At 35.6% G+C, this 14,055-nt stretch overlaps 1 protein-coding gene across 11 annotated transcripts in view; it reads right to left on the minus strand.

The window, feature by feature from the left end:
- Positions 1 to 14,055, minus strand: part of LOC112987094 (erbin) — a 114,334-nt gene that overhangs the window by 38,813 nt on the left and 61,466 nt on the right. For all 11 annotated transcript variants that reach the window (XM_064501769.1, XM_064501770.1, XM_064501772.1 and 8 more), the window contains 3 exons: positions 10,578 to 10,656; positions 9,643 to 9,732; positions 547 to 603 (listed from right to left, as the gene is read on the minus strand). In XM_064501769.1, the coding sequence (XP_064357839.1) occupies positions 547 to 603; positions 9,643 to 9,732; positions 10,578 to 10,656 (226 nt within the window). The remainder of the gene's footprint in view (positions 1 to 546; positions 604 to 9,642; positions 9,733 to 10,577; positions 10,657 to 14,055) is intronic.

Below are 14,055 nucleotides of genomic sequence, written 5' to 3' on the forward strand. Positions count from 1 at the left end.
TTTTTCAGCAGTGAAGTACATTAATAAAAATCGTTTATGTGGTGTGAATAACGCTCCCTCAGTCATTCTGAAAGAGCATCTCGAATCCCGCATTTCATTTAGAGATCTTGGTACTTAACTAGTCTAAGTTTCAGGCACTCAGCCACTAGGTATCTGGGCACCAGTACAGTGCATTATGTGGAAAACAGACACCTTAAAATGATCATCCCGAAAGGCCCATGTGCTGACTCGAAAGCTCTACCAGTGGATCAGAAATCCACAGAGCTGGATAGAGACAGACATCTTGGTGTACAGAATGGGGTACCAGAAAAAAAAATCAAGCAAATCCCTGGATAAGAAGATCAGTTGATTTGAAGGGAAATGTAATTTCAGCGGTCTGAAGGGAAAGAGTTTCTTGTTACAGAATCACCAAGCACCAAATTATTAGTAAAATATTATTAGCAAAATTAGTAAAATATTACTAGTAAAACTAATTATAAAATATTATTATTAAAACTGAGAAAAAAATCTAGAAAGTATTTAAAAATCAATTTCATCTGTACTCACTTTGGCAATATTTTTAACTGGTTTTCTCTAAGTTCCAGTATCTGGAGTTTAGTTAATCTGTAACAGAAAGAAATAACATATTATCACAATCTACAGTATTTTATGACAAATGCAATCTCAGTATTTGTTTATATTGCTAAGCTTCTAAGGGATCTACAAGTTCAGAATAATTTTTGTTCAAGAATAAAAATATGTTTTAAACCAGAAATCAGTATGTTATTCTCTTAATCACCGGGGTTTGGTTTTGGTGAAGTAGCTAACAAACAGGATGTCATCCGCTTTTCTGCACCTGCTTGAACATGCTTTTTTCCTGCATCCTATAGATTTTAAAGCATTTAATTGGATTCATAATGACTGTATATTAACCTCATATACAAAAGTACCCAGGAAATGAAGAAAGGCAGGATTAGTACACAAAAATTAAGATGCTGAATTTCTAATACAGGCCTACATATCGAGTGATATCACATATTCTTATGAAAAGCCTTAGAAGAATACCTGTGGGTCTTCCATATGGTAAAAATGACCTTTAAATTCCTCTTGGATTTCCTTTCACATTCTCTTTCTAGTCAGCTTCTTAATTCATTTTGATATTTTCTATTAGAAGGCAGTTTGACCTCTCTTTCAGTAAATTTTTGTGCAAGATAAAATAACCTCTAAATCTCTGAACTAGACTGCTTGTCCAAGATAAGTTCAAAGCAGTCTTGGCATTCAAGCAGTGTACAGTCCCCAACAGAATTTTGTTGAGTAGGACAGACCCGACAAGACTATCTCTTCACTAAATGAAATACAGTAACCGAGTCTGGCTTAAATACAGACAGGGTCATAAGGACAAAAATCCTTCACATGACCCACCTAGCAGCCCTCATACACCACAAAATAGGGCAGTAAGCTCCCAGACTCAGGAAAGAGTAGAGTAAACAGACTAGTCTTTCCTGAAGCTGCTCAACCAAATATGTTGTAAGGATGCAGACAAAAAACTTAATTCTTACTAAGTAATAAGTATATTTAAAGTAAAGATAGAAAGTCTGAAAATAAAATTTGTTTTTCTCTCAAAACATCCTCTCATTTATGGATACATTCAAAAGCAGTGATCTGCTGCATCTATGAACAACTTAGCAGTCACCCTGAAGCACAGCAGAGGTCAACCTAGCCCAGTATTGCAAGCAATAGTTACCATCTGGTAACAACTGTTTGAGGGGAACCTCCTCTCCCTGCCTTCCCAGAAAACCCAACCCTTTAACAATGCTGAAAGACAACCCTAATATCCTTCGGGATATCCTCCCCACTTGTGTTAGCACTATGATAACTGCACAACAAGCCCTTATCAAATCCAGTTCAGACTAGGCTTCAGGGAACTGCAAGTGTCCAGAATTACAAAGCACTACAAACCTAATTGTGCACTCCTGTACTCGAAGAAAAATGTGCTCTAAAATAAGACAACAAAATAGCCTGTCTTCAAAGGAGTATTCTGGAACCAGTTGTGCCTCTCCTCTAGCATGAGGAGAAAAAAGTCTCATACTTGCATCAGCCGCCCAGGCGATTTTTTGCAAAATGTGTATTTGCCTGATCTCGTCTTCCAGTACTAGGAAAGTGATGCGTCCTTCTATTGGTCCATTGCATATCAGTACCTTTATCCATGACAATAAAATCATACTGTTTGGAGTTTTGCCTATTATCACCAGAAAACATAACTACAAAAACAGAGCAAGTGTAAGAACATTTCTGCATGCTTGCTCAAAAGCTTCTTGAAGCTGCTCAGCTATCTCTTCAATTTACCCAACTTCAAGGCCTTTAAATCCAGTTAACAGTAATATCACTGCTGTTAATTTAGAATATAACTGCAAAGGATTTCCTAGCCTTCTGACCCCATCTGCATCCTGAGACAGGAATCTGTGATAAAACAAAAATTTGTGTTTGTTGTAGCTTCCTCAGATTTAAGCAGTCATTTGTGGGTTAGACTTCTGAATCCAAGAAGTGGATTATACAGGGAGAATTCTCGTACTTCAAGTGAATACCTTCACTAGAAGGTACTTACGTGGCATCTTGCGGCTTGTACGGCACTGATTTTGTGCAAGAGTACATGGTATGTATAGGAAATTACTTACTACCCCATCTGCTGCAGCACTTCAATTCCCTGTATTCTCTGCATCTTCCCTCCAACCCAGATCTTGCCTAGCAGCAGCTCATAGTTTTAACATCAGGGTAATTCTTTTTTCATACTGAGGAGCGCCAGCCCTGCCAGCAGGTGCACTTCCTGATACACGGGCAGGAACTGGGAGCCTGTGTTTCATTAGATGTCTCAAACCAGGTTCTACTGATTTTTACCCCTTCAGTTTAAGGCCCTCTTATAACATTATCTTCTGTTTCCCAAAACTTTAAATGTTCACATTACCCACTATAAATCTTCTCCCTCCCAGATTCATTGTAGTCTTGGATAATACAAAACAGCAGGAGGTTTATGATTAGATCCAGGTCTTCGATATAAAGGATTCTCAAAATACGACAGACAGAAAGAACAATCTTCTCTAGGAAGGAAGAATAATAGTCCTTTCTCTTTGGAGACTGCAGATGTTGTACTTTATATTCCTAATGATGAACTTAACACATCAACAGCAGAATCACAGGTCATAATCTCTTTTGGTATTAGACCACTCCATTCACACCTCAGAATGAGACTAGCCTCTGAAAATGCAAATTGTTTAGGAATACTGGAGTAGAGAAACACGATTTTCCCACTCAGATACCAATTCTTCACACACTAGGAAGAAGTTATGCCCCCCCATCCTTCTGACACAGCTCATCAACTCCAGATACCTGCTCAGTTTTTAACAGTTTTATAGCAGGGCTGTTTTTAAATAGTATATTTAATATCTAAAAATATATATATATACACACACTAATATAGACTATATAATATATACTATATAGTTATATATTATAGCATAGTATATATTAATAATATATAATATATTAATAATTACATTACTACAACATACATTATTAATATAATGCTATTAATATTATATACAATTGTATAATATATAATATATCACAATATTTATACATAATATATTATTACTAATATAATATCAATATAATATAATGTAATATATTAATATATACTATACTACTATATACTATACTATATATACACACACATATTAATATCTAAAAATAAAGTTGGACATATGAGCAACTCCACTCCTCTTTTGAGGAGTCTTCAATCAAACACTGCATGAGGCCCCAGTTAATATTTTCCTTTGAGGACAAGGAAAATAGCTAGACAGTTGCTAGTTTTTCTTTGCAACACATGTATGCAGTCAAATTTCTCAGCTGAAAGCAGTAAAAGTTAACCTCCATTCATATGCTAAACTATGTATATGCAAACCCACACTTCACTGGCTTTAGCCTGAACCCACTGCATTACGCTCTTTTAATAAGCTACTTCTGTGAATTTAAAGACTGCCTTTGGTGACAGAGTTTAGAAATGTTCACAGCTTTGTGACTTTGTTTCATGTCCTACTGTCTCATCCTACAAGATTGGAGATATAAATATCTAATTCCTTATGTATAGGGCAAAGAGGCTACTAGGGAAACATTTTCAACCTCTGCTGCCTGGGAGTTACAGGCTGCATCTGAACTAGCAATTTTCTTCCAGTATTTAACAAGAAGTATTGGCCTGAAGCAGTTGTCGCTTCTTCCATTATGTCTGGCAGGGTTAATTCAAGTTTAATACAGTAATACACAGCAAATACTCAGCCCAGCACCACTTCTAATTGCTGGTGTGAACATGCCTGTGCTAAGCATCCATATCACTATAATGGAACTGAAAAAGCAGGTTTTAATTTGGAAGAGAGATGCACAGACAACTAATCCACCAATACTGAAGGACAATAAAAATCGTAATGGTAAAATATTCACTGTACCATTTTATCAAATATTTGTTAAACTTGTAGGAAAACACTTCATTTGTCAACTGTAAAAACTTTTAGCCATTGAGATGTTTACAAATCACCTTAAAAACAAAGCTAAAGGGAGTGTTATTTAACTTTAAGTATACTTGGTATACTGGTCTCAACAAAATTATTATTTTAGAATTGTTGTTTTATGCAAACAACTTTTAAAATATGGGTGATTTACAAAAAAACTATACAAATACCTTGCCCAGAGTAAGTTCAATATTTTTCAGAAATCTGAATTCTTTTCTGTTAACTAGACAATCTGTAAAAATACAGGAGAAATACAGCAGATATACTTAAAAATTCATATCAGAACAGCAATGACTCCTTGGACATCTAAAAATATTTCAGAGAGAGAGGTTATTGTTTTTTCTTCTCCTTTGTACTTTCAGTAATGCAGAAATACAGTTTTTAGATCATAATTAATATATAAAGGCAAGAAGACTGACATAAATGCATCCTAAAGCAGGCTGTGCTTTGCGAAACAGTTTCAGCAAAATTGGATACATGTAACTAATTAAGCCCCCAGTTGTATCATCATTGTTCATTTATGCAAAAATGAAAAATAGCCCAAAATAGATACTACTAAAAGTCGTCTTTGCTTATGCCCTGCAAATTTTCCAGAAACAAGATTGCAAGTAAATTCACAGCAACATCACAATAAAAAAGTCTCTGAAAGCAAAAGCAGTTACCCCACTCTAGACAGCATTTTCAGAATTTTTAAAGCGATGCCACAGGCTGGAAATAAACTCCTTGCTTATTCATCAATAAAACTTAATCCTGCTCTACTTCCCCTCCTATATACTTCTGTGTGCTATAATCAACAAAAGAGAAAGTAATTGTTGTTCAAACCTTCTGTTCTTCACCAAAAGCATAGAACAGAAGCTAGCATAGCTTTCCTCTATCCCATTTCAAATATACAACGGGCTCTACCAAATGACCAAAAAAGCTGCAATTATGACAGCTATGTAGACATATCCAACAATCATTATTTTGCTAAGAAACCAGAACATACTTTATAGAAAAGTCACAGTTTAGCCACCAAGATTATCTACCGTATTCTCTGTTTAATGTACTGCTATTGGCTCTTGTTTCCTGCTGGACAAATAAAACTAATATCTAACTCTCAAAATATTATCCTTTTAAAGTCATATCTCAACATTAGCATCAGGTGAGCTTCAGGTTTTGAATGGTCTACTTTTACATTTGTATATTTAAATTTAACTACATATGATGTATTTAGAGATAACAGATATGGTTTTTCTTAGGTAACCATAACAGCAGCAGTTCTTAAACTTCTGTGTATTGGCATACTGGCTACCTCTGGGACCCTGGCCAATCTTAATGTATGCAAATTAGAATTTGGGAGTGGAGGAAAACACACTTTATCACCTCAGAATTCCAAAGGAACTGGCACATTTAATCACAAGTCTGGTGATTTTTAATAAGCTTAACAGGCTGGACTGGTATAACATCACTGAAAGACAGCAAATATATAATACTCAAAGAAGGGGGGAAAAGATCAGACAATTTGAGGTCTTTAACCTAAGCTCAGTATTTTGCAAAGCTTTAGCACAAGTTTTGAAGGAGAGAATCAAACATGGCGGCAAATATAGTAACATGCTGCATGGATTTTTGCCAACAGCAGTTTGCATCACAAAAAACAAGCTTTCTTTGCTATGCGTTAGGCTGAAAATTACTGACAGAAGTGCTCAAAGACCTATTTTGGGACTGATCCTGTTCAGTATTTTTTAAACAGCAACCTTAACACAAAGCTTAGGAAAAATGTGTTGACCAAGTTGGCTGATACAACAGAAAACAGGTGTCACAATCAATACAGTGAATTATTAGGACACTCAAGAGAGGAGAAAAACCCACAGACATAGCCTTGAGGCCTGGAAAAATAGAAGAGGACTGGGATGCCACAGTGTGAAGTTGTATACTTATGATTTCCCTAAAGAGTCATTGGTCACTAGCTCAGCTGTTCAGGGCATTAGTTGATCATTGGGGCATTAGGCAGCTGCAAAAAGGGTTGGTGCAACCCTAGAGTGTAGCCACAGACATTCCCAAGAGAATCAAGTTGATAATCATGACTGTGCAAGGCCATGAAGAGATCTCAATTTGAACTCTAAATATAGTTCTGCATGCTGTCATCCGGGGCAGGGGGAGGATAGAGATTCAAACTGAAACTAATTCAAGGAGATCTATTAATAAAATCAGGGGAAAGGAAAACCTGCTATAACAGAGGGGAAAAGAAGAGTTTGTTTAGTCTAACAAATGGATTAAGAGAGGGATATGGTAGCTCTATAAAAACCAGCAGGAAAGATGATAGGGAATAACTACACACAGGAGAGAGGACAAGAATGAAATTGTAAAACAAATGAACAATCAGAGTGAAATTGATATGGGAAACCAGAAGGTTTCTAAACCTGAGCTGGTGCAACAGAGACCCAGACAGGTGGAACAGAAAAGTCTATGTAGTTTTAAGATGGAGTTGGCTTAGTTTCTAAGAGGCATTTTTTTCTATAGTTGCCTGTAAGAGCACAAAACAGAATTAATTTACTGTGCTTTAGGACTTCACACGTTCTCATGTAAAGAGCAGCTATAGCTATAAGAGCATATACAGAACAACAGATGCACCAAATTAGAAGTTGAAGGCTTGTCCTGGATGGAAATAACTAACAAAGCTCTCAATATCTCAAAAGCTTCTACTAGTTATTTTTGCAAATGCATTCCCATATTCCAAAGTACAAAGTTCTATCTCAGACCAAATGCAATAGGAAGTATTTATATTTAGTTGCAAAGCTGTGGGTTGGTAATGCAGTCTGATCATCATTCACACAACAGAAGTACTCAATGTCAGAAGGGGCTGAACTTTACTTTGAAAAAAATAATGCTTAATACAAGATCAGCTGCAGCAAGCATTAAATCACTATTCCCCTTCATATATATGCATGACAAAAAAGGGGACAGTGACGTCAGCAATTAATTCTTACTCACAGACCTACAAGTTAAAGGCGTTTTTACCAAATGCCAAATATTATTCAATTTCAATAATACAAAGCTTATTTCCAAAGTTGGGACTTGTTTTTCGGATAAGATTTGAAACAGGAAAAAATATTTTTTCCTTTAAATTTTTCTATATTTTTCAGTGACAAGGCAGCTTATAGTTCTCTTGGAATGAGAGGAATGAGGAAAGACAACATATGTAGGATATGGTACAGCTGTACAATACATGTATTTAAGACTGATTGCATTAGAAACTGAAACATGTTGAATTAATTTCTATCTGCTGAATAGAAATAGAGCAGTTAGCAGCCTTTAACACTGAATTTTTACTTTGATCATTTCTTATATAACAACCCACGAACACGTTCATCCCCTTGTCACACTATTTCAGTTCAAATGTATGAAAGTATTTAGCCCCCATTGCTTTTCTTTGAGAGACAATGTATCCTGGAATTAAGTGAAATTCTGAAGATCACAGAAGCAGCAAGAGCTCGGCTGAATAGTTAGATTTACCCCCTAGAGTGGGGGACAATTCCTCTGCATACAAGTTCGCAGGCAGATGGTCTGCATTCTATAGGAAAGATGGTCTGCATCCTAAAGGAAGGAGATATCAGAAATACTTGCCCCAATTAGACTCCCAGTTCTACAGGACATAGCTCAGCTTCGGAAGAAGACTTCAGGAAGGAGGAGGAAAGGGAGGAGAGAAGAAAGGACATAACTAATAAGCTAAAGAAAACCATTTTACAGAGCTTTAAGAAAGAAAGAATCATCAAGATAGAGAACAGAAATCCTGTATATGAAAAGATATTTTTGATGTATAGGTCAGAAAGACAGCAACCTTCCCTCTTCCGGCTCATATAATTCTGAGCAGTAATCAAGTATCTTTATTTTGTCCTGCCATTAGGATTAATTGCCAGATACAGCTTAGTTATATTTACAGAACTCCAACTTCAGTCAAAACTCTTCCACAAAGCCTCAACATTTATACAAAATGCGGAAATGTTGAAAGCGCAGAGTTCTTTTGAAATAACTTTTGGGGTTTTATTGTAGTTCTACCTTCTTCTAGGGTTCTAATATTTTCAGATATCTAACAAAGGTGCAATATGTTCCATCTGATTCATCATTTTCTAATTTATGTAATTTAAAAATACTCTTCCTATAGAATAGTATTCATTCTGTACTGTTATTACTAAGTAGGTAAACTTACATAAATACTTTGAATCAATTTAAACTCAACTGATAAAGTCTTAATTTCAGTTTCATTCTTCTGGTGAAAGGCTAGATATTGCAAGTTACTTTTTTTTTTTTTTTTTTTTTTTTTTTTTTTTTTTTAAAACAAGGCTGAAATCTTCAGAGCTATTAAGGGATAAACACGACATTAGAGAATTGGCTTTCAGCTTACTTCCAGTAAATGATTTATTCTTCAGTTAGCGACCTTCAATTAACAACTTCACCCTTTGCCTAACCACTAATCAAGTTAGAGTACACCGGAGGTGATAAAGAAGAGGACAGTTTTGAAGAAAAGTGACAGTGAAAGTGGGTTTTCTTTGACTGTTTTTTTAAACTATATTTAATATTAACTTCTAAGATGATCAGCTGTGCTAACCTGAAGCCTTCATTTTTTATAAAGGTAAGCAGTTTAGCATTTGTCTCCTTTAAACTATTACTTGCAACAATTTCACTTAGTCCTGCATACTATGAATATGCTATGGCTCTCAGATTCCTGACAAGGCAGGAATTACAGATTTACATAAGCAATCTGTGCACCTGGGAAAGGACAAGTAGAATGACAGATGTCATTCTTTGCTCCTATCCTCCTAAATGATGACCAAACTATTTCAGAAATATTGGTCTCATACTTGGATTTGAGTAGTAAATAAAGCAAGCATCTAAATGAGTTTTATTTCTTGGCTCTTTATAAACATTGTTTGTCTTTCAAAACCCCAATGAAAACAACGGTGATAAGGATTTGGATTTTTTTCTTTAACTAATATATGAAATAAATGTGTTGGTAACATACACCTCATGCCCTTCCCTCCACCTCCCACTTTGCTTGAGAAGCAGCAGAAACTGCTCTGCGTAATTTAAAACTAAATGTAGATCCTAAGCCTCAAATTCAGCTTACCTGCCAAAGTTGGCTGGCAAAAACTCAAGAAAAGCATCATTCAGGTACAGCTGCGTTAGGTTTAACAGTTGGGAAAATCCATCTGGAAGTCTATATAGAAATAAAGTAAAGTAGAAATAAAGTGTAGAAATAAAGTACTTTTGTTTCAATTATATTCAGTGCATTGTCCTCCTTTCTTAAGCAACAGCACAGTATTGGAGTCTGATTATAATACATTGATAACATTTAAATTTAACATGGTACCAGAATTTCTGTTAAAATGCACAAGATAACTGTTTACTGTAAGAACAGTTTCAAAATTAATTTTTAAATGTTGAGGGCAATATCTACAGCAATGAGGCAATGAGAACAAATATCACCTTGCTATATATCTGTGATCTTTTTGATACTTAACAAGGAAGATGCACTCACTAGAAATGATTAGATAAATTAAAACCTACACAACACTGTTTTTCCCCAAGAGAGTTGCTTTAAGCAAAGTTTCTATTCCGCAAGTGATACTTCTGGCAAGTTAATTTTGTCACTATAGAAGGTGACAGGCAAATCTCTTCCTACAAGCTGAGTTTGAAAAACAGCTGTATAGGCTTAAGAATAAAAGCAATTATTTTTATTAAGAAATAACACCCAGTGTATTTGTCTACTTTTACAGAGAAGGGATGGACAAAAGAAAAAAAAACTGGAAAAGCCACATGGTATAAAGCAGTACTCTTCACATATAGTAATTATTTGGGCCAAATACTTCAGTGACATACCCATACTGTATCCCAGTGCAACAAGGTAAATGAAGACACTTGTAATTCGGGTCAAATGACTCAAGCAACTCTGTTCCTTGCCTCCAGTTCCAAGGGCTAGCTTACAAAAAGTGGTCTGGGGCATGTCTGAGACTCAGCAGTGTTTCGATATAATATAAAATATCACAAACATGACAAACTTACTTTGAAATTGGGTTTACGCTGGCCTCAACAACTGTCAAGACTTTACAGTTTTTTATATTTTCTGGAAACTCCTGTATGCCTGTAAAATACAAACAGATGTAGGGAAACAGTGTTAAAATATAAGACACCCTCACAGGATGCACATCGTGATGCACATAAAACCACTAACCATAAAAACTTAACCAGAGAACTGGTTCTCTGATGTTTTGTTTTAGAGACCATTTTCATTAAAAAAAAAACCAAAAACAAAAAAAACAAAAAAAACAAAAAAACAAAAAAACCACACACACACCACACACACACACCCCTTATGCAATTTCTTTACTATTCTATTTTTAAAGCATTTCAGACTGCAACTTAGCAGACAGTTCAAACAGCATTAGAAACACAGTGCACTTACAATTCCCACTACTCATTACCAAATATTAATCTACTTGTTTGTCATTAATTACAGTCCTAATTACAGCAAATGCCTTTTTTTTGATTTAAAAAAGTCTTTCATACACATGGAGCAAAGTTTCAAACGGGATTTGTCAGTCACATGCATGGCTTGTATGATATTCTGTTTAAATGGAAAGGCTTCACCTCTTAAAGTATATTTACAGCACTCAAAGGTTCTGAAGAGATCTCCCAAAATGTGACACACATTTGATACATTATTAGCTTCAAGCTATTTGCAGAGAAAGTAAAACATGCTGCAGACACCTTTGTCAGAAGATTAAAACATTAAGAAATCTTTTCTTTTTCTAAGGTTAGCTCCAGAAATGTCAGAGTGCAAATTTGCAACCCACATATCTGCCAAAACTCCTATCTGTCAGTGGATGACAAAACACGCTTTGAAAACAGAAACCAAGCATCAACCGCATCAGTAGGAAATCAGCAGGAAATCAGCACCAAACCATTTTGCTACCCAGAGTTTCACCTCAATCTTTCCTATCCCATGAAAAACAAATAAAATGATGGTATCACAACTACATTTGCTTTTGCAATATACCACTACATTGTTGTTCTACCCTAAAGCAGGTGTTTGTATTTTAAATAAGCTTGTCATAACTATAACAAACATTCATACTGCAATACTTTGGCCTGGATTAAGAACATGTGTTCATCAATTGCTACTTTTAAAAAAAGCTAGTAAAATAAAAGTTAGTTTAAAACAAATGTAACAAATCTTAGCTATTTATCTTGCAATTAATGCATGTAGTTTTATGAGCTTCTATAATGTTGAACAGGTGTGTGGGTAGTGTAGTCTGAACCTACAAAGCAAGGCAGCTACAAAGCAACTGTACTCTGTGGATGCTCTTTTTTATTCCAGTGATAGTGAAATTCCATGCTACTCCCAGCAACATTAACTCTCTGACAGTGCAGCTGCAGAGACAAATACAAGGGCAGTGTATCTTCTGATTGAGATTGGCAGGTGGGATTTCATATCTCTCCTTGTGCCTGTTTCTGAGAATACCGAAACAGGAAAAAAAAATAGCGAAACATCAACTGTAATGTTTTTACTAAAATAAGAAAGATACAATTTCTCACACTAGCTTAGCCTTCAATACTTTTTATGTTTGTGCAGTAACAAGGTTGACCTTGTAAATAACAACATAAGAGATCATGATGATCATGACCTGACAAGAAAATACATATATACAAAACATACTTATACATTAAATCAATTTATGATGTTGAGGGGGAAAATTCACTAGGCCAACAAATTCTATTTAAATAGAAACTCTGATTCTGCTAAAGCTGATTTTAGGTCTTCCTTGACCGAAATCTGTTTGTCATGCCAAATGGCTGAAGCTCTTACTTTTGACTCATACCAAATGTTGTACTGTCATTTTAAGATAAAAGGCAAGAGAAGCACACTGAGCCACACAGTTAATCCAGGTGTTTAAATACTTATTTAAGTATCATGGATCCTTTCAGGAAATAGCTTGTTGAACTCAAGGACAATTAAGAACATAAGTGAAGGGGGGCAGGAGGAATTGAGCTATCAACTGTAACACAGGCCAAAACTTCTGATAATTCTTGTTTCCCTGTGTGGGCATGTACAAGTGTGTAAATAAATATACAGCTTTAGCCATGTGAATTTTACTGAGAGTTGAACTGTGTGGAAGCAGGAGGAGAAGACAGAGCTACTGATTCAATTCACTTTGTCTCACTCACAGTTCAAAAACCAAAACTAAGAAAGATAGCTTCTGTAATGTAACAAAGCTATTTCTGGGAAGCAGCAGGGGTATTTTCAGCTCCAGAGATAGCTTTGAAGATTAGAAAACTACACAGAAACACTAGAAACGTACCTTACCTATTGCAGGTAAGGTTAATGAGGAAGAGATATTATGCCTTTCCTCAAAATAAATGAGGTCTACAACAACCACAGTATATGACTCCTAAGTTTTCTTGGAGTCAGAGTGAAAAAAAGTCAGAGCAAAAGATGATCACAATACTGACCGTAGCTTGGTGTTTGGATGTCAGATACTCTGGTATAACACGTAAAAACTCATGTTTTTAATATTAATAACATGTCCACCACCTACATCAAGAGTTCATTAAAGCACAGAAGACTTAAATCTGAGATGAATATCTAGAAAACAAAAACATGGCTCTTCCACTAGAGAGGAAGAGAATACCAATATAAACTTGCTCTCAACAGAACAGCCAAATAAAATGTTAGCTATCCAAATACAGACATGTTAAATCAGCACGCTTTTGCACATAATCAGAAGACTCTACAGCAGTCTTGTTTGACTATGCCTTGGGCAAAAGTTAGCAAGAGTTTCAAAAACAAACTAACAACTGAAATGCAACCGATAAGGGAAAGCTAACAATGAAGTAGCCCATGACTTCAATTCTGCTTCGTTCTTAGAGCCCGGATTGTCACAGTACATACCATATTACCAACCTCAGTTAACACTTAAGTATGGATAAATGGGAGCTATCCTTCAAAACAGGAGTAAATCGGGAATGACAGCATGAAGCAATATACCCAATGTTTGTAGTACATATTCAGAAGACAGAAGAAAATTAAGAGATTGTTCCTCTCTATCAGGTGGTAGGAATAAATCCCGTTTTCCTTCTTGATCTGCTACTTCCTTTATCTACTGATACTCAAGGATTATAGAAGAGGAACACACTACAACAGATTACTTCTGGGTTATCCAGTCTGTTGCATCCTTATTCCACTTTCCTTGAAAAGCATCATATGGATACAGATCTTTATCCTGCTATTTCCTGCTTTACAGAACAACTCCCACCCCATTTCAGTGCTGTAGTTGATTTACAGATCATGCTTACAGTCTCACAGCAAACAAACCCATCATGCTTATGGACTATGATCTTTTACAAAGCACAAAAAGAGAAAATACAGCTTGCTGGTAATCTTTAATTCTAACGTCTGGATCCACGAACTAAACTGGGAGCAAAGTTTTGTTTTTTTTTTTTTGCATTGCAGTTAACCACAGAAGTGAGATTTAAATAACAG

This window comes from Dromaius novaehollandiae, chromosome Z, assembly GCF_036370855.1.
Source record: "Dromaius novaehollandiae isolate bDroNov1 chromosome Z, bDroNov1.hap1, whole genome shotgun sequence".
Taxonomy (NCBI): domain Eukaryota; kingdom Metazoa; phylum Chordata; class Aves; order Casuariiformes; family Dromaiidae; genus Dromaius; species Dromaius novaehollandiae.